Consider the following 21508-nt stretch of genomic DNA (forward strand, 5'->3'; position numbering starts at 1 on the left):
AGATAGTCCACACAGCAACCAACAAAATGCCAATTCATTTTGCCGCAAAACAAAAAGGGCTTGTTTGGACGGACGCCAGTAGGGGAACAATGCATTAAGGGAGCAAGAAATCACTGACTGTAGCTATTTCGTTTACTACAAAGCTGGAGAAACCTAATTCTTCCCACTGCCTTTGGAAATACTTCATATTGTCACTTTTGAAAATACTCCATTATGTTTTCAGTGTTACGTGTTGATGAGAGAATTGGATGAAAATAGAGCTGGAAGAAAGCTTTTGCTAACAGTTGCAGTATGATAGGGATTCACCATTACATGATGGTTAGGTGCAGTGGGAGGCGGATCCTCTTTCACCATACCTCATAACCAGCCAATGACCAGCCAAGAATACCAATAGGTCGTGGCTCTGCCACAGAGGATACCATGTCTATAGCAAACCAAACGGAACAAAAAAACTTTTTTTAAAGGCCCAGTGCAGTCAAAATTCCATTTTACTATGATTTGTATAATACTGTACAACAGCTGATTAAACTAACATTGTCTAAACTAACACAGGACCTTCTAATCAGCAGTTTTGCATGGGCGGGAGTTTCGGCTTTACAAAGAGAGTTTCAAACCTCACTGCCAATAACAGCTAGTTTCAGTTTTCCCCTCCCCACTCAGACCACTTCCAGACAGTCCTAGCTAAATTCTTACTATTCTTGTCCAATTTAATGGAAATCTTAAGGTACTTAATTGTTACCCGAAAATGATTTGATATTGATATAAAAACAGCTGCATTGGGTAATTTATTGTATTTCTTCCCCCTCCCAACAGGTACAGTGATGACGCCCAACTACCTGCGCTCTCCTAAGATCAGTGTTGTCCCCTACTGTGACTGCAGCAGCAGTGGCAATGGCAAGGAGGAATGTGACAAATTCACAGAGTTCTTCACAGACAACAGCTGCCTCCGTGAGTGACTGACCGCGCATCTCCTGTCCTCTCCTCTCATCTTCATTCTCATACCATTTTCTCCTCCACTCTTTCATTGCGGGTCTCCTGACAATTATTCATCCCTCTCTCATTGTTCCTTCCTTCATCCTCCCTCTCTCCCAAGTGATGCTCAATTTCTCCTGTGAGCTTTTTGGCGAAAATCAGAGAGAGAGGAGGAAGAAACAGAAACAATGATAAGGCTGTGTGTGTGCGTGTGTGCGTGCGTGTGTGAGTGTGTGTGTGTGTGTGTGTGTGTGTGTGTGTGTGTGTGTGTGTGTGTGTGTGTGTGTGTGTGTGTGTGTGTGTGTGTGTGTGTGTGTGTGTGTGTGTGTGTGTGTGTGCGTGCATGTGCACATTAATAATAATAATGTTCTTGTGTGAGTGACTAGTTCCCCGGAGTAGCTCTCCTGGATCAGCGATAGTCAAGGCCCAATTTTTCAAAAGTGATTTATCCAGATTTTGCCTATCGGATATGATTAAATGCATAGAAATAGAATGGTAATCCCCATTCAAGCCAGTGATTTGTCCGTTCTATTCATTATTTTTCTATGCATTTAACCCTATCCGATAGGCAAAATCCAGATATATCACCTTTTTTTAAAAACTGGGCCCTGGGCATTGTCTTTTAACTTGGTGGCCCTCCTCTCACATATCAGACAGCTTTAATTAACCCCCCCCCCCCCCCCCTCCCACCCCTCTCTCTCTCCATCCACTCCCCCGCCACAGCAATTCCTTCTTTAATAAATACAGCTCCTTCACTATCACAAGGTGCCAGGCCTCTGGAGATAGCATATCCATGGCTGTGGTGCCTGTCTTTGTGCAATCACAGCTCAACTTCCTCTGCTGTGTTATTGGTATGGCATTGTCTCTCAGCCCTTTTCAAAGCCAGTAGGATCCACTATAGTCACGCTCTCACCAACCCTATGGGGAAGTTTGTTTTCACTGTATTATAGAGATAGTGTTATATATAACATTTTGTTCCCAATGTGACAATGTGCATGACACAGCACTATCACAACAGAGCAATTTCTTTAGGGGAATTTCAGTGTCATTGAAGTCTATTTGACCTACTGCTATTGAGAAGGATTTGGGTTTTAGCTTTGAGAAAGAAAGCCATTGAGATAGAAAGATAGGTTTCCTCCCACAATGTACCAAAGGTCCAGCATACACGTCTGCAATTAGACCAACGTCAGTTTGGCAGAGAGGAAAGGGAGGAGTGTGGACATCCGTCCAGTGTCATATCCGTTCATTTCCTGACGTAAACATTTCGCAAATGAGTAGTTTGCATTCGCCATGACGTTTGTGTTACAGGCTGACAACCACTGACTGGCTGTGGCTAAAATTAGCCCAGATATCTGCGTCCGCATTGTGTCTGCCAGTAAACACAGTCCCCCTATGTCATGTTTCCGAGGGGATTATTTTGTCCCTACCCAAACTCTTGATTTTTTGGGAGAGCTGTCTGTCTGAAGAGCACCTTCCCTGAATATTTGTTCTCCTGGCAAGAAAATCTGACATGATTCCCAGAACTAGTACTGTCCTTAATAGGAGTGCTTTGCTGTCACTACACGTCTCTGTGCTCCTCTAGACACCCAGGAAGAGCCTGTGAAGCTTGTCCGGGTTAAACTGTGTCCAACTCTCCCTCTATTCCATTTTACATTCATATTTTAGTCATTTAGCAGATGTTCTTATACAGAGGGACTTACAGTTAATGCATTCATCTTAATTAAGGTAGCTAGGTAAGACAACCACGTATCACAGTCATAGTAAGTACAACTTTTCGTCCATAAAGTAGCTATCATCAGCAAAGGCAGTGCTAGTAAGAAAACCGATCACTTCCTGCAAATCTACACATTTGCTATGAGGGCGAAATAAAAATTTGCTGATTTTAAGCTCATTTCCTACAATTCTACACATTTTGCCAAGTGGCAGACAGAAACATTTTCAGTTTTGTAGCTAATCTCATGCTATTCTACACATTTTGCCAGGGCTTATGACCTCCAGGGAGTTCCTAACTGTCGTGTTCATATGCTATCTGGGGGTGCACCCCCAACGCCTGCGGGCCTGTTCAGTAATCCGGCCCTGAGTGCAAGTGTTGAACATAGACTAAAGGTAGGGAGGTGCAGTTCCCCTTTCTGCTCCATAGACAAGCACCAGGATCATGAAATGGATGTGAGCTTCAACTGGGAGCCAGTATAGAGTGTGGAGGAGCGGGGTGACGTTGGAGAACTTGGAAAGATTGAACAGCAGGCGGGAAGAGTTTCAGAGTACCAAGGCATGGTTAAATCCCCTCTCTCTATCTCTCTCTGAAACTAATAAAACTAATTGTTGTGATTGTGTTGTGACTGTGACGTCATGTTGTACAAAATTTCACAGCATGAAAATGATCCCAGTCAATAATTGAACGCACGTCTGTGTGGATGGCAGATGTTTCTCTCACCCCACCTCGCTCTTGATTTATCTAGCTACAGTAACTTGCAAGTTTAGCTGTAAAGTCGAGATGGCTTGTTCTCAGAGGTATGCATTTTTAACTTGTTTGTATAGCTAGCTCACTAAATAACAAATACATGCATTATCAATCAAAAACGTAGTGCCACAGTCTTTACAATCGCAAAAATTCTCTCCTCACATCAATCCTCAGCGCTTTGACCACGAGTCCGGGTATTTATATGCCGACCTTACGGCTCAAAAAGCTTCTGATTGGTCAGAGTCAATACTCCTGGCCACCATTAATTGGCAGATGTGTGAAGCAAATGTGTGTGCCCACAGAACAATTTTTCGAGATCGAGGGAGGGTTTGTGAGAAACATCCGCACGAGCGCAGCCATCCACATAAAAAGTTACGTGTGCAATTATTGAACTGGGAACATTTTCACGCTGGGAGAAATTTTACAGCATGACGTCACAATCAGAATATGATCAGAACGATTGGGAACTATTTCACACTGGGAAGATTTTTACATGACATCTGGCGGTCTCGGGGCTACCCATGCAGCTCAGAGGGAACATTTGTCAGCACTAACACACAGTGACAGATATGCTCCCACACAACCGTCAGTGCTGGTGTGGCTCCAAAACTGTGATAGGGCCTTGCTCTGGCTCCTTAACCAGGGGGCCAGCGGGAGGGCTCTGTCCGCTTACGGAAAGCTCGTTTGGAAGGCATTAGAAGACAAAGCGTAGCTGCTGATTTGCTTCATCTAATGCTAAGCATACATTGTTCCCAGTTAAGGATCCTCTCCTGCATTTGCCTCTAGGTCAGCAGAGTAAAGTACTGCTGTTCTCTTGCACCATTCTTCAATCCAGTACAGCGATGGTAGTTCAGTATTTGTCATACAGCTTTATTCAGCCATGACAAAAGGCATTACAGGGTTGTTACGTGAGCAAAAAAGTTGGAAGTGAGAAAAGAGAAGTAGAGTTACTTCTGCTCGATGGTACATATAGAGTGGTTGGTGGTTCATTTGCCGGTAGCAGTGGCATTGTGAGAAAGAATATCCCAACAGAGAGGTCACACTGAGTAACCGGCAGCATTATCAGCAATCCATAAGTGCCCAGGGGGCATCCACCCTGTGTGCTCCTGAGAAATCACCTAGGAGATTAGTAATGGTCCTATTCTTCTGACCAACAGCCTGAGTGGAACTCCAGCGGGCACATTGGCAAGGCTCCTTTATGCCACGTCTAAGCACTCACTCTTAGTTCAAAAGATCAGAGATTAGTGTTAGCTCTCTCCTATAAAAACCCTCTTATCGGAGGAGACACGCTTTTAACTGTGTATAACTAGTATATCCAATCCCTATACTGATCGATTGTATCTCTGTTCTGTATGACTATGCAAAACAAACACCAAAACTATTGACTATTGCAATAATGTCAATGTTAATTGTTAAATAAAGACTACAGTGCCCGATTTCGGGCAATAGATTTACTGGCAATTACTGATAGTGTGTTTACATTATTATTTTATTCATTTCCTACCGTTTTATGTCAGAACACAAGAAACTAGACTGCTCTAGGACACCTAGATGGCAGGTAGCCTAGTGGTTAGAGTGTTGGCCCAGTAACCAAAAGGTTGCTGGATTGAATCCCTGAGCTAAAAAATCTGTGTTCTGCCCCTGAACAAGGCAGTTAACCCACTGTTCACCGGTAGGCCGTCATTGTAAATAAGAATTTGTTCTTAAACTGACTTGCCTAGTTAAATAAAGGTTAAAAATGTTTTTATAATAATACCAATATGGGCGGAACACAATTGGGTTTGGCCTGTGTAGACCATCATTGTAAGAATGTGTTCTTAACTGACTTGCCTAGTTAAATAAAAGTAAAAAAATAAAACGAATTATCTGTTGAATAAATGTGTCCAGTGGTCTGCTGCGTCATTACGATCCAATTGGTCAGATCCTTGTCACGTTAAAGGGAGGCCCTTAGAAAAGTAGCTCTCTAGGTCGACTCGCTTGTAAATTCAATCTGGAGAGCGCCCAGAGTGTGCTCTGGACGTTCATAAATTCAGAGCGTTGTCAGATTGTCCATTCATAAATTCGGAGCGTTCAGAGCGCACACTGGACGCTCTGGTTGAGGAGTAGGGTTAATCTGAGCGCTCTGACGTAACATCAGCAGTCAAGCACCCAAGCTAACTGGCTAACTTGCTAGCTACTTCCAGACATAAAAGAGAGAACACCTCACTCTGACCATTTTACTTGCCCTAGCAAAGCTGGCTAGGCTGTTTTCATGTTATCCAGAGCGCTGATGACTGTAATTGCAGCTGGCAAAAATGTTATTACGCTTTTTAGCCGACGTTTACTGACAACGGCCATATTCAACACGTGTTGAGCGTTCGTAAATTCATCAGTTATTCTGCGCTCTGGCACACGGACGACAGTGCTCTAAAATTTGGAGTAGATAACTAGAGCGATTTTACGAACGCACCTTCAAACTTTTTTTTACGTTGGCGAGAGGGGTGGACACGACACACTTCTACATTATTCAAAATATTGCCTTCTTGCTAGATTAATGAATACAGCCATAGCAAAATGGGCCTATTTGTTTGGTTCAACAGACGGCCATGCGCACTAATGCCTGTCTGTCAGTGTTTTGGTTGATGTAAATGTCAGTGATATGATATCATGTTTACCCATGTGCTGTTTGCACTTGATGAATGGAAACAGAAACGATTAAGTGGCAGATTGTACAGATTCCAGGCTGTTTGCACACAGTGTGATATTCCCTGTGTTTAAACATGGGATTTATCTCCTCTCTCCTCTTGGTAAGACAAACACTGCATTCCTGTGCAGCTGGAACAGCCTGCCGGGCCTTCCTGGGTGTCTGGATTCTAACATTGCTCAGTGTTTGCAGAGTAAAGGTCCAGTGTTAAATCACATTCTCGTTTGTCAGCAAGAATAAGACACAGGGTCCAGTTTGTACACTCACACTCTTAGTAAAAAGGGTTCAATAGGGTTCTTCGGTTGTCCCCATAGGATAACACTTTTTGGTTCGAGGGAGAAACATTTTTGGTTCCAGGTAGAACCCTTTTGGGTTCCATGTAGAAACGTGGAAAGGGTTCTACGTGAAACCCCAAAAGGTTATAACTACAAAAAAAAGGGTTCTACCTGGAACCAAAAAGGGCTCTTTAAAGGATTCTCCTAATGGGAACAGCCGAATAACCCTTTTAGGTTCTAGATAGCACCTTTTTTCCTCAGAGTGTAGTCGATGCCTGTAGGAATACACTCATCCTATTAGGAGTGAATTACAGTATGTATTCTCAGGGGCTTGACTGGCAGGTTATACATGTTAGTATTTCTCAAGTGCTGCTGATTCCTCAAACTCCACTGAAAGCCCTGACATTGAGCTAGAGCTAAATAGGAGCTAAACTCATGTACATTATCACAGCACAAGCATTGTGCCTAAATTCGAAACTAGAAAAGCACCCTTCCAAACTAGAAAAGCACCTCATCAGCCGTGACAGACGACAACGTCTAATGCGGTGTCTCTAATTAGTCTTTGTTGAGAACAAAGCTCCATAAAAGACCTTATCAACAAATTCAATACACTCATCAGGCCGCCGCTGTGCTAGCACAAAGTATTAGTGCACTAGGATAGGCTCAGTGGCACACCCGCTTTCTTCACCGCAAGATAATGAAACCAGCTTTAATTGATTCCCTCACAGCCAGCATTTAAAAGGTGTGGCCCTATACAGCCTTAGACGATTCAAGCCCAAATGAGCTGACAAGTTAAAAAATAATAATAAAACGCATGTCCGTCCTTTTCCAAAGTGTTGGCTCACAGTTTAAATGGATTCAATGACCCAGGGAAGAAATAGTTGAATTATTCTGTGAGCGGTGCATAACGCTGATCCATCTAGCTTCAGATCTGCCTGTCTGCTTCACTTCAAAGATAGACCAGGAACAGTGTATGCACTCTAATGTGTTGGGTAAAAGGCCACATCATCACTTTGTTATTCTTATTATTATTATGGCCTTAGCTAATATATTCATATCCCTCAGCCAAACTTAAGCACACTCACTAGGTTTGTAGTTTAGAAATGAGTTTTTCCCCCGGTGTATTTCCATATAATTAAATAGTTCTCTCCCACCTATTCCATAGTGTTTGGGAAAGATAGCCTAATGATACCCTTTAGGGGAAATGGATAGTGTTTTACACCAGTAATGACTTTATGAAAAGCTTTACATTTTGGACAGATGTAGTCTCTCCACATATGGACTTTCTCTCGCTCCCTCTCTCTACAACATTGATGTCTAACACAGTGTCTGGTCTTTCTGTAGGCAATGCCATCCAGGCGTTTGGGAACGGGACAGATGTGGGAGTTTGGCAGCCCATGCCACCGGTGCAGACCACCACCTCCACCACCACTCCTTCCCAGAAGGCTAAGGACCGGTCCCCCAACTCACTGGATGTCGCCACAAACACCAATCACCTCAAGGCAGGGGATGAGTCCCTCTACCACTTCTGTGGAAGCTTGCAGGTGAGGTTTCCAACAGCTGATTTCATACCGCATGGACCTCCTGTCCTGGAGGCCAACGGCCAAGCATCTATTCTGAGGGAACTATTTTAGCTAGGCGCTGGATTAATTTAAGCATTATTGATTTGATTTGAGAACTGATACTGCCTCATTTCAGCAGAGCCTGAATTAACTGTATGGAAGTGTTTGTCTATCAGTGGTGTACACAGTGAGTGGAATCAGTCCTCCTCAAAGACAGAACACTGTCCTTCAGTGAGTCAGTCAGTCAGCACCTGCTACACACTGCAATTCAAACAGCATACACACTACAGATATACAGTATAGTATATTTTATATATATTATATACTCCATCACACAAGCATTTCACTCCTACACCTGTTGTTTTATGAAGCATGTGATAATAACATTCGATTTGATTCGATTTGACACAGCATACACACACTCTAGTGCCCTAGAGAATCCCACATTGCCGGCATGTAGGCTTCATTCACCTCAGTAATAAAGGCTTGGTGGTGTCACCGAGTGACAAGGTGACGCGTGGTCACCCACACTGATCTGAATGTCACCGGCTGCCACCCATCTCCCATTAACACAGATGACTGCCTGCCTGACTGCCAGCCAGCCGACCCCTCGCCTGATGAGGTCCTCCGTCCCTGGCTGCGTCCCTGGATGCTCCGCCAGCGCCATTTGAAAGGGCATTCATATGCTAATAGGACAAATTAGAATAGATTACCCCAATTGATCTGGACGGGGGATAAATAGTGTTCAGGTCCAGGGGTGGAGTGGGTTATCTTTGTGATGTTGTCAGGGTGACTCCTGGCTTAGACAACCTGCTGGAGATGGATCTGTCAATGTTACAGACACTGATGTTGTATCAGAGCTCAGAATGGTTGATGGGGCTTTCAGTGATGATTTACATGAGCTGAGGTTAAGATGAACATCTAAGATTGTAACTCGATCAGTGGGAATTTAGTCTTTCTGGTCAAAATACAAAAGGCTTCCACAAAGCAAACTCAGCCACTAAAATGTTTCGAGTTGGGAAGCTCACTGTATTATTGTTGTTAACCAACAAGGCTACTGTTATAGATACACACACTCTCCAGTCAGAGGAAAGCTCTCACTTCGCAAGGAGTTCCAAACACACACAACACACACACAAATACTTACAGTACTTACACCCAAACACACACACACTGTTAGCCCTGTTTGCACTGGAGCATGTGTTGAGCAGGGACGGCTGTCGGAGGCAGACAAGCTCTTTCTAATCACACAGGGGACGGGCCTGTAAGAACATTCACTCGTCTCTCCTCTCATCATCGATTAGAAACCCTCTGTGCTGGTACTGCCAGACAGCTTTAGCACTCGTCCAATGACTCAGGGCCCCACTAGACTACTAGCCAAAAGACAACTTCTCCCTGTGTGAGGATCTCTATGTGAGCAGCTTGAAATATGTGCTTTTTTCTGCTTCCTTTTGTTCATTTTCTCAAATCTAATTTAGCTTCACTGTGTATTCCTCAAACTGACAGGATTTGTTTTCTTTTACCGTAAGCTTCAAACTGAATTAGGAAGGGTTCTTTTTGTCTTGTGAGAGGGTTTTGCCTCACTTTGCCTCTTTGTGTGTACTGAAAGTGGCGCAGGCAGGAATGCCTTTTGTCCCACGTCGGAGATTAAAGTCAGGTGGCTCCTAGCGTGTCTAAGAACCTGAAACAAAATGAAGGAGAGTCTGTTGTGTTGCTGCTGAGCCCAGCAGGGCCTGTAGCGCCCCGCAACCTGGGCCTGAAAGTTAAGAGCAGCAAAACAGATCATTCAATGTGGTCCCCAGAAGTGATTCAGTTTTACTTTTGAATAGTTAAATGAGTAAAACTTATGAATTCAGTCAGCATTTCGGCATCCACATCTCCAGTGGGTGAAATTGGATGCAATGACGTCTTGGTCAGGTTGTATACTGATTGTGTTAGAACGTTTTTTACTTGGTAATCTGGTTATTAGTATTCAACACCTTACACATACATGTAGTCGTAAAGGATGCAAAACTGATTCTCCTCTGTTCCACATGAAGTCCCGTAGATGATGCATGGTGGTGTATCTGAAACAATAACCGCATGCCCAGTCAAGCTGATGGATGGTTTAGGCCAACGGGAGAGAAATGAATTGTGGGACAGCTCTGGGTTTCGTTCAGTGAGCAATGACAAACATCTGTCATTTCCCTCTGCTGTGTCCCATCCAGCTCCAACTACAGCCAAATCCACACACCCTCACACTGTCTTCTACACTCCCACATTACATTGATCAGGACTAGCTATCAGTCTAACTGAATGGCCCAGTCATATGGTGTTGGGCTAGGCATTATACTTGCAATTCTGTGTTGCTTTGATGTTTGGTTGGTCGTAAGGTGTTTTCTTCACATATAAGTACAGTCCTCCAAACAGAGTATGAATGACGGATATTATTCTTAGTGGCAAGGCAAGTTTGTAATACTTCAGACTCACACACACAAACACACACAGTTTTCTCTAGCTCTTACTAAATGTAAAACTAAAAGTAGCCTATTGTACAGCATGAGAGTGACTGGCTAACATAGGGCACTGAACACAGGCGACTCATGTAGATCCTCACTTCTGTTTTACTGTTTTCCTTCAAGGTCTTTGTCCACTTGAGACCCTGTAAATACCAGATGAAACTGGATAAGCCTGTGTCTCAGGATATTAAATTACCTACAGCAGCCTTGCTCTTATTCAAGGCAAATTATAAATAAAAAAGGTTAAGAAGAGGAAAATCTCAGAGTTTACTGTGACTGGAGACATATCCTCATACAGTCTAGTCTGGGAAATACAGGAAGTCCCATCGCTTTCAAGTCATCTGTAACAAACTGGATCTAAATGCTGTATAAGGATCAACGGCGACATATGCTTCAGCAGAGATCCTTCCAAAGCAACAAATCACTGATGTTTGAGCACGGCAACAAATTCAAACGGCACACACTCAGCACACACATGAACACACACAGTAGGGTGGTTTTGACCATATCTCTCCATCTCTCTTGGTTTTACAGGCTCAGAAACTGAAGTCCAACGTTTCAGTCGATGGTGTGCTTTGCGTGGTAAGTGTACAGCATATCTACATAATTTGATTATCCTGATTACTCTTGTTTGAGGAAAAAAAAAGATTATACTCAGTTTAAGCCAGAACTATCAACTAACAATTGATTATGACTAAGGCCAGGAGTTTTTCCTGAACACATGACCTAACCAGAAAAATCTGTGTGGGTCCTAGTTCATCATTGATAAATGTAAAATTACATGTATGAACAGTAGTGTCGATTTTCAATTACAAGGAAAGACTACTCAGACCCTGATCTCATGCCAAAGGTCACAGGCCTACAGACAGAAGTCAAGGCGACCCCTCTTGCACATGTGCTCATGGTCTTTGTAGTCCTCTACGCTGACGTGAGCATTGCTTATCTAGTGCCTTTTAAAGTTCAGTAAATGTCATTGTACATAATAAAGCAGCATTATTCCATAGAGTGACATTTAAGGAGGCAGTGGCAGGTTCAAACAACCTGAAAAGAGACGGCCCCTTTTCAGCTCAACGTTTCATTAGTGCGTCAAATACCTTCTTTTTTTAAATCTCATCTCCAAAGCAACACATGGATATGATAGAGCCAACTGGCATTTTGGTTCTCAAAACAACCTTTTTTTTCTAATCTATTGGGACAATTTAATCACACACTTTTGTGGTGTTATTAAGACATTCTTATTTGATTTGGATTATGTCAGTTCTCTAATTGTTTATTTTTCTTTATTATAGTGTTTTGCGAGTGTATCCCCAAGAAAGCATGAATGTGGACAATGTAAATGCAGGGGTTATAGATGCAGCCGGGATTTGTCAGATTGCTTCAATTTGACAGTTGGACAAAAGTCTAAAAGCAAGCAAAGTGATGGCACAAATGTCCCCCCAGAAAAAGCATTTGATCAGGCCTAAGTTAACTTGTTCTTTCGCTCCTCTGACATTCTCTGTCCCTCCCTCCACAGGACCCACAGATCGACGACTCCGGTACCTCCAACTCCATCGCCAGGAATTCAGCCGGTCTGCCATCATCTAATACACACCTCTACTCACTGCTGCCCCTGCTGGTCGCGCTGCTACACTGCACCCTGGCGGCGCTCTACCCCGCAGCAGTCTTGTAGCCATGCTACCTTTCAAAAGCATGGACAGACTAAATTTGTAAAAAGACAAAATGATATTCTCTGTTCCCAGTATACCTGTTGTATTTTTATTTCCCTTCTCTCTGATTATTTTTAAACTCTAGTTTGAAGAGGCTTACGTTGAAGCAGTGTGCTAAAGTGATCTCAGTTTCGCTGTGTTTCTCCCGTTTCTGTTTTACAAAGGGAAAAGCTTCTGTGTCGGTCACTGGGCGATCATGAGAATATAGGATGCATTGCTACATTCCAATACACAATGGCGGGTGGCTTTTTGTCAGTTCCTGGTACAATGGGATTTACTGTATTAATAATGGTACGGTCATTAGGCAGGCGCTTTTATCCAAGGGACTTTGTGTGTTAAGGCTGAGGTCTTTGAAGAAGCAAAAAATCCCCATCACTTTGATGGCAGTGGTTTAAATGAGGTAGGCAGCTTTTTAGGTGTCAATATATCTCATCTGTGGTGTGTGTGTGTGTGTTTTGATATGGTATCACTTGGAGATGGAGTTACGAAGGCCCAGAGGACAGACAGTATAGATGGCTAGACCACCATGGAACCTTTCATCTAGAATGGTCTACAGAACTCATTATTCTGTTGGGAGGCCACCATTTTGTCACTAACTCGGCCCTCTGCAGCAAAACACTAATTTCAAGAGCTCACTTTGACATTGTAGCGCATGCAAAAAACACACACGCAAATACACATGCAGTACACACATGTCAAGGTTAGTTTCTTCCTAACATGTACAATGAGCTATTTGGGGGATATGGCGAATGTACATTATGGAGTCAAACATTATATGAGTCTATCAAAGCAGTTTGACATATTTTCTCTATACTGGATGAAAGGGGGGGAATGGGTGTAAGGTTTTCTCCGGTAGACAGACCATTCCTACCTGAATGAGTTTATACTCTCTGCTCTGTAAGCGTCGTAAAGCGCTCTGGAGCTGTACAGCCGTACAGATGACGGCGTTAAGAGTTGTAACAGATCACGTGACAGATGGATTCTCATACTTACCGCTTTTGTTGTGTACACTTTAATTACACACAACCATTCAACACATTAGCATCAATTTTCTCTCAATCTATTGTCATGTTGCCTTCACAATAAAACTGTCAATCTTATTGGAACAAAGCCTTGTAAATCTTATGCGATTGGCATCTGAGTCAAGCTGACGCAGAACATGTGACTCTTGTACGTAAATTGTAGCATTTTGTATGTCTCCTGAGAATCGCTGAGAAAGTATCAACCTTGTATCATAACCATATGTAACTTCTCAGATGTAATGTGCAAGTTGTCAATTCATTTTGAGATACATTTGAAATAATAATTTCCTCATGTGGACTACCCAGCACACAGTCACTTCACACATACATGTGGCATGTGCGGCCAATTACTTTAGCTACTGGACATTTTAAAGCATTTATGACAGGCTGCTTGGGTTCGTGTGGCTTTTCAAAACAATGTATATTACATGTTATTTACTAGGCATTAAAATTAGATGTGTGTACTTGATTGAAACAGTAATTGGATAAGAAATGTCTATTTCTATCCTGCTCAGGAGCATTGTGAGCAATTTAGATCAGATTCAAATTCCCCATAAAATACATCACATTAGAGAATAGCATTTTTGTTTTACAGCAAGCTACACATTTTCCCCAGTACATATGATGGAACTATTGTAAATGATAAGATATCGATCTTAGCTCTCCTGTTATATTTCCTGAGCCAACAAATATTCTACCATAGTTTCATTTATGCAGTTGCCTGAATATGATATTGTTTTTTGGTATATAACATCTTATTCTTTCTATCTTTTACTATTTGGGCCTTTATTTATTACACTTTGACATCCCGCACAAGTAAGGAGCATATAGGACCGTACCCAGAGGTTAAAGTACAAAAAAATCACATGGGTGATAGGAAATGCAATAAAGGATAAAGACGAACATTTTATCTACGAGGTCTGAGGCAGCTGGGTGGTTTAACACATTGGTATCTGTAGTCAGATTGCTGATATTTCACAGTGACAGAGGATGAATGTGTTGGAATTTGTGGGTGAGGGAGGATAATAAGCCCACTAAGAGGCAGGTGAAGAAATAAAATACCCTTGAGTATTTGTATTCATTTACATCACATTGGTTGTTTAACTAGAAGAAACTAATTGCAATGTTTATACAGATTGAAAACAAAGAATCCCTAAGCTATCCACAATACTTCTTAGCCTGTGAAAATGTACAATCTAAATAAAATTATAATTAAAATGTTGACTCATCCAACAGTGAGGTTGTTTTTTCTGTTGCTTAGGGGTTGTTTTGTGGCCTGTTATAACTCTGTTTTGCTGGCTGAGAGAGAGACAGAGAGAGTCTGCTTAATTAGACACATGTGTAGCCATTGTCTGGTACCTGTGGATGTGCTGTGTGAGTGGTGGAATCTGGAGCTGTGCTGAAAAGATTGGCCATCTATGACATGCTGAGAGCAGGACATCAGCCTTGGCTTTACCATGTCAGCTAAACAGCTCCAATGTTCCCAGGAAAAATGTTCAACAATGTCAAATGAAAAATTAGCTTTGCGTCATGATTTAAACACAAGAATGTTCTGAAAATGTTTGACTGTTCCCTGGGCCAAGATTATTCTCAGAACACACGTGGTCAAATTCAAGGTAATCCCACCTGAAATATTCTAGGAACAAAACATGGAATGCAAAAACAGATAAATTCAGATGCATAAACACAGAAAACGTGACAGAAAGGAGGGTAAATGTCATGCATGCACTTTTCCACAGGGACGCAAGAAAATAGTATCCAATGGCTGTAGTTATGGCCTTTACCTGGACGCAGGAGGGGGTTGTTTAGTTGCAATGGGTAGAAAGACAGCCAACGGGGTTGACCTTTCCAATCCCTCAGATTAGAGAAAGCTTCACAATTATTACATCAAGTTGTTCAGTTTTATTTTTAGAAATCAACTCAAAAGCCCCGTTTATACCTGGTTCTAACATGCGTCATTTGTCCTGTTCTTCTCCTCATTCCGATTGTGCCCACATTTTTAGACAGGTGTAGACGATTAAAAATCACATTGTGAACTGATTTTGATCAGATCTTATAAGTGTACAGTGAACTGGCGTGATCAGGACAATATCAGGACGCATGCAAGCGGCAGGTAAAATGTCACTGCTGTGGTTGTTTCGACAGTATATCAGTTGTCACCTGGTACTTCATGTAAGTCTGTGTTTCTTGCAGGTATTTTCTTCATCTCAAGATGGACAGAAATAATGAGTATGGGATAACATGTGATACAGACATTGACAGAACGCAGCAGCAGCATCAGCAGCTGAGATAAACGTACATTGAAATGGGTCTGAGTGACGTTGAAAATGAGCACTGAAGATGTTCATGCTACTTTTGCGGCGAGTATCAGGTCTTACCATTAAGTTATTGAACTTGGATTGATATGTATCTTTTATATTAATCCGGTCCATATTTGACAGTCATTTATCAGACACTCTTATCCAGAGTGACCACCTAGTCAGCTAAGGGATTCGAACCAGCGCCCTTTCGGTTACTGAACCAACGCTCTTACCTGCTAGGCTACCTGCCGCCCAGACAGTTATATCATAACAAGACATGTTACATATTGTACATACTGTAGTCAGACATGGGTAATCTCTCGTGAACAGATACACGTAACATTGATCAAGCATCTAACGCAACTAGTCAAGATTTCAGTCCTGGGTTTCTGAGACGAATATGTATCAGTTGAGGTTGAATGGAATGTGTTCCAAATAATACCAATGTTATGTAACTCCCCCCCCCCCCCCCCCCCGAACGCACACGCACAATATTTCCAATCATATAAAAGCGAAAAATAGTTACAAATGGCTAAAGGTGGATAATGCCTTTTCAGGCAGAAAGATAAAAGGTATAAATGTCAAACAAATGCAATACACAACCTTGAAATGAAAAAGCCCTCTGGCAAAAAAAGGGAACAGTAAAATAAAGATATTGAGCATTGGTTCTCGTAAATGTGGGGAATTAGATGTTTGATAATGAGAGTCAAACTGCAATTCACATTGGAGATGTGCTTACTAGGAAGTGTTACCTAATCTATTGGCCTAGACCTTGAGGAGGCTTCAATATAGTGCTGACCTAAAGGAACCTTGGCTATGGAGATGACCTTTAACTGCACTTCAAGAAAACACTGGACTATCAGCAGAAGTACCTGAAGACATCTTTCAGGCAATTAACAAGGCTAAAATGCTCTAACAAAAGAGTATTGTAAGAGACTGGTCTAATGAGGAGATTGGTGAACGTGATGAGCTAGCTTTATAAGGAAGTCGTATTGAAACTCATTTTGTATAAAGCTGGCCTTGCACAGGACGTGTCTAATCTAAAAAAGTTATTATTGGAAGAAGCAATTACAGTAGTTATTACAGTAGTTATGTGTCCCTGGGCAGAGTTAATATTGGAAGAAGCTATTACAGTAGTTATTACAGTAGTTGTGTCCCTGGGCAGAGTTAGTATTGGAAGAAGAAATTACAGTAGTTATTACAGTAGTTAAGTGTCCCTGGGCAGAGTTAATATTGGAAGAAGCTATTACAGTCGTATCACAGTAGTTGTGTCCCTGGGCAGAGTTAGTATTGGAATAAGAAATTACAGTAGTTATTACAGTAGTTATGTGTCCCTGGGCAGAGTTAGTATTGGAATAAGAAATTACAGTAGTTATTACAGTAGTTATGTGTCCCTGGGCAGAGTTAGTATTGGAATAAGAAATTACAGTAGTTATTACAGTAGTTATGTGTCCCTGGGCAGAGTTAGTATTGGAATAAGAAATTACAGTAGTTATTACAGTAGTTATGTGTCCCTGGGCAGAGTTAGTATTGGAAGAAGCTATTACAGTAGTTATTACAGTAGTTATGTGGCCCTGGGCAGAGTTAGTATTGGAAGAAGCTATTACAGTAGTTATTACAGTAGTTGTGTCCCTGGGCAGAGTTAGTATTGGAAGAAGAAATTACAGTAGTTATTACAGTAGTTATGTGTCCCCTGGCAAAGTTAGTATTGGAAGAAGCTATTACAGTAGTTATTACAGTCGTTGTGTCCCTGGGCAGAGTTAGTATTGGAAGAAGCTATTACAGTAGTTTTTACAGTAGCTGTGTCCCTGGGCAAAGTTAGTATTGGAAGAAGCTATTACAGTAGTTTTTACAGTAGTTACTACAGTCGTTGTGTCCCTGGGCAGAGTTAGTATTGGAAGGAGAAATTATGGTACACTATTTTAGTTGAGATGAAGACAACAGATAATATTGAGTAGCAGAAATAACCTCAACATTCATTCTGACCACACTGTCTGTCTGCATTGTGCCTCAGGCCTGACCATTCCCAGAGCACCGCAGCAGGAGAGAGCTATCACTTACAGCAACGCTGTCCCAGTGAAGATCACCATCACACCAGTGGTAAAATACTGTTTAATGAGCTCCCAATTTATGCCAGTCCATCTGTATCCAGAGGCATACACTAGAACTCTGCACTGAGTGTGTGTGTGTGTGTGTGTGTGTGTGTGTGTGTGTGTGTGTGTGTGTGTGTGTGTGTGTGTGTGTGTGTGTGTGTGTGTGTGTGTGTGTGTGTGTGTGTGTGTGTGTGTGTGTGTGTGTGCGTGCGTGCGTGCGTGTGTGTATGCATATGATATTGGCACAGCTAGTGACATTAATTTGTAAACATTTAGAAACAAATTATTCCACTTTGATATTATGGGGTATTGTCTGTAGGCCAGTGACACAACAAATCCCAATTTAGTCCATTTAAATTCAGGCTGTAACTCCACAAAATTTGGAAAAAGTCAAGGGGTGTTAATACTTTCTGAAGGCACTGTATATTATTTCAACAACATCTATTACAACCCTGAAATTTAGAGCGATTTGGTCAGATATTGCTCCCTTCATCCAGCCTTACCATGTCAATCTTTATACTAAACTGATCATAAAGATTGCTGTTATTAGTGGAGACCACACCCATACTCTGAATAAGTCTGCAAGTAAATTCTGAAACTACTTAATAGGTTTTAAAAATTGAAAAGACGTCATGGGAGCATCAAACACTTCAAGTCCCCTTACACAAGCATTAATTCACATCTATAAAAAAATGTCACATGTGGGTTGCTGTATTTTACTGAAACCCCCACGGGCAGTTAATGGCATGTGGACAAATGGTTTATGAATACTAATAAATGTTAAGGCTGTAATTATTCCACTGTTTCATAATCCTTAATGAGGCTAGTTTACAACCGTACTGTATGTCCCTTCAAATGATATTGTAAAGATATACTGACCTGGATGAATCTTGCTCACAAATGAACTTGTATTCCACAGTTCACATAACAATGTAACCATTTTTTTTTAAATGGATGTAGTTCTGTCCTTGAGCTGTTCTTGTCTATTAATGATCTGTATTATGTCATGTTTCATGTGGACCCCAGGAAGAGTAGCTGCTGTTTTAGCAACAGCTAATAGGGATCCTAATAAAGTACCAAAGACCAATGTTATTGTCATGCATGGTAGCTCTTATGGGAAAATGTATTACTAATTGATTCAGATGAAAGCCTGTCCAACGGCATGAACGAGCAACACTACTCAGTTTGGTCACACTTGATTTGGATAGTCCATCTATAGATGCTCTTCAGATGGTCAGACTATCTACACCTGTTGATAAGCAACTGCATGCTAAGGTTACGGTTAGGGTTAGAATAAGGGTTAGGGTAAGGGTTAAGTTTAGGGTTAAAGTTAGGGCTAGCGTTAGTAGATAGTTAGTTGAAATGTTACTGATAGTCTGTAGAGCAGATGGAATATCCAAATAAAGTGTTACCGAAAGTCTTGACATAGAAGTCCCCCTCCCACAGACCGAAGACCCAGACTTTCCCATCACTCTTCCCAATCTCATCAGATACTAATTTGTCATTATATTCAATTTTTTCCTTTTCTCTTTGTTCTTGGTCTGATGTGAGGAGAAGGCCTCCTTTTGTTGTGGTGAAGAGCATGAAGTAAAATTGGTCAGGTTTGTATGGGATAGAACACAGAACCATTCTTCTGAGGCCACGGGGGTCCAGGGGACAACCATATGCTTTGTAAGAGGGCCGGCCCTGCTCAGTCATTTACAGAGTGGAAATGACCCACCGCATTTGGAACATAATGGCGTAATGATGTAAAGATTGAGTTCTGGGTGTGGGATCAATCATGTGAACGTGGGTCGGTTGACCCCGAGTCTTCACAATGAGGTGAGAGTGTTCGGCCGGTCACAATCCATTTAAAGCAGGGGTGTCAAACATTCGGCCCACGAGGGGGTTAAAAAACATAATTCCAGCATTCTCAAAATGGCTTGACATTAACCAGGTTTCCATCCAACCTTTTAATGTGAGTAAAGTTGGATAAAAAAATGTTTTGACAGACCTGATGGAAACAGAAAATTTAACAGTATACATTCCAAATGTTGACAAAACTAAACATGCTAGAAAAAGTTGGATATTTTTGTGACGGTAAAATGAATCACGTGAGAAATGGTGGTGGAAACGCCTTTACAAATATTTATTTAATAACCATCATATCGAAGTCAATTTGGAGTCACGCGATGATATGTTGTGTGGTCCTTCCACTATGACTCGGGAAAGCATGCAGTTTTTTAGGGTACTTATAAAATAAGTTATGATGAACTTCACAGGGTGGTGAAAGATGATGAGCTTGATGCTCCTTTCCAATAAATATCGAGGGTCTTATTCTGGTGACATGATGATCGATGCTCGGTCGCCATTTGACAAATAAAAAAATGTATTGCACTTTTGTCCATAATAATCTCATCATGTAGTTGGCTATACCTGCACTGTATCTGTGAGCTGTTGACTAGAGCGCAGGTGCCTGTACCAGTGTGGACACATTTGCTATATCTATGCAACATTTTCTGTGACAAAACCATCAGTAGGCCTAGAGTTGAAAATGCAATGGAAACCCATTTAACTTCTATTTTTTATTCGGTACAAAGTTATTTATATCTGCACTACGTATTTACTATTTACGAGCAGACTTTTATCCCCAACAAGTCAATTTGATGGAAACACAACTATGATGGGAAATTGTGCATATTGTTTTTATGCAGATTTTTGAATATTTGCATGAAAATCTATCACCAGGTGGATGGAAACCTAGATATAGACACCCTGAAGAAAACCTAGCTATAGACACCCTGAAGGAAACCTAGCTATAGACACCCTGAAGGAAACCTAGCTATAGACACCCTGAAGGAAACCTAGCTATAGACACCCTGAAGAAAACCTAGCTATAGACACCCTGAAGAAAACCTAGCTATGAAGGAAACCTAGCTATAGACACCCTGAAGGAAACCTAGATATAGACACCCTGAAGAAAACCTAGCTATAGACACCCTGAAGGAAACCTAGCTATAGACACCCTGAAGGAAACCTAGCTATAGACACCCTGAAGAAAACCTAGCTATAGACACCCTGAAGAAAACCTAGCTATGAAGGAAACCTAGCTATAGACACCCTGAAGGAAACCTAGCTAGACACCCTGAAGAAAACCTAGCTATAGACACCCTGAAGGAAACCTAGCTATAGACACCCTGAAGGAAACCTAGCTATAGACACCCTGAAGAAAACCTAGCTATAGACACCCTGAAGGAAACCTAGCTATAGACACCCTGAAGAAAACCTAGCTATAGACACCCTGAAGAAAACCTAGCTATAGACACCCTGAAGGAAACCTAGATATGGACACCCTGAAGGAAACCTAGCTATAGACACCCTGAAGGAAACCTAGATATAGACACCCTGAAGGAAACCTAGCTATAGACACCCTGAAGGAAACCTAGCTATAGACACCCTGAAGAAAACCTAGATATAGACACCCTGAAGGAAACCTAGATATAGACACCCTGAAGGAAACCTAGCTATAGACACCCTGAAGGAAACCTAGCTATAGACACCCTGAAGGAAACCGAGCTATAGACAACCTTCAGATGCTAGCTAGTGTGCTTGTCCAGTGTCACTTTGATTATGCCTGCACATCATGGTTCACCAGTAGCCCCAAACATATAAAGAATAAGCTACAGACCAGCCAAAACAAGCTTGTAACAATTCTACTTAAACTCCCCCCTCATACTCACCTGGAGGTCGAGCATTTTAAGCAGATGCCACTGAACTGTCATTGTTACAGTACACTTCAAACTTTTCATTTGTGTTTGCCATGCCAGTTGGCCCAGATATAGGTCAAGTTGCCATTTTGTGTTTGTAACATTTTCAAAACATTATCTATGACTAGGGTTGCACATTTTGGGGAATATTCAGGTGGAAACTTTCCGTTGGAATTAATGGGAATATTTG

At 41.8% G+C, this 21508-nt stretch overlaps 1 protein-coding gene across 2 annotated transcripts in view; it reads left to right on the forward strand.

Annotated features, from left to right (window-relative positions):
- Window positions 1–14409, forward strand: part of LOC139412609 (GDNF family receptor alpha-1-like) — an 81291-nt gene extending 66882 nt beyond the window's left edge. Inside the window, exons 7-10 of one of the 2 annotated variants that reach the window (XM_071159306.1) lie at window positions 814–948; window positions 7736–7935; window positions 10986–11033; window positions 11965–14409. In XM_071159306.1, coding sequence (XP_071015407.1) covers window positions 814–948; window positions 7736–7935; window positions 10986–11033; window positions 11965–12120 — 539 coding nt within the window. In that variant the 3' untranslated portion in view covers window positions 12121–14409. The remainder of the gene's footprint in view (window positions 1–813; window positions 949–7735; window positions 7936–10985; window positions 11034–11964) is intronic. The other variant, XM_071159312.1, reaches the window with a different exon arrangement.
- The last annotated feature ends 7099 nt before the right edge of the window (window positions 14410–21508 follow it).

This window comes from Oncorhynchus clarkii, chromosome 1 (genome assembly GCF_045791955.1).
Source record: "Oncorhynchus clarkii lewisi isolate Uvic-CL-2024 chromosome 1, UVic_Ocla_1.0, whole genome shotgun sequence".
Lineage (NCBI taxonomy): Eukaryota > Metazoa > Chordata > Actinopteri > Salmoniformes > Salmonidae > Oncorhynchus > Oncorhynchus clarkii.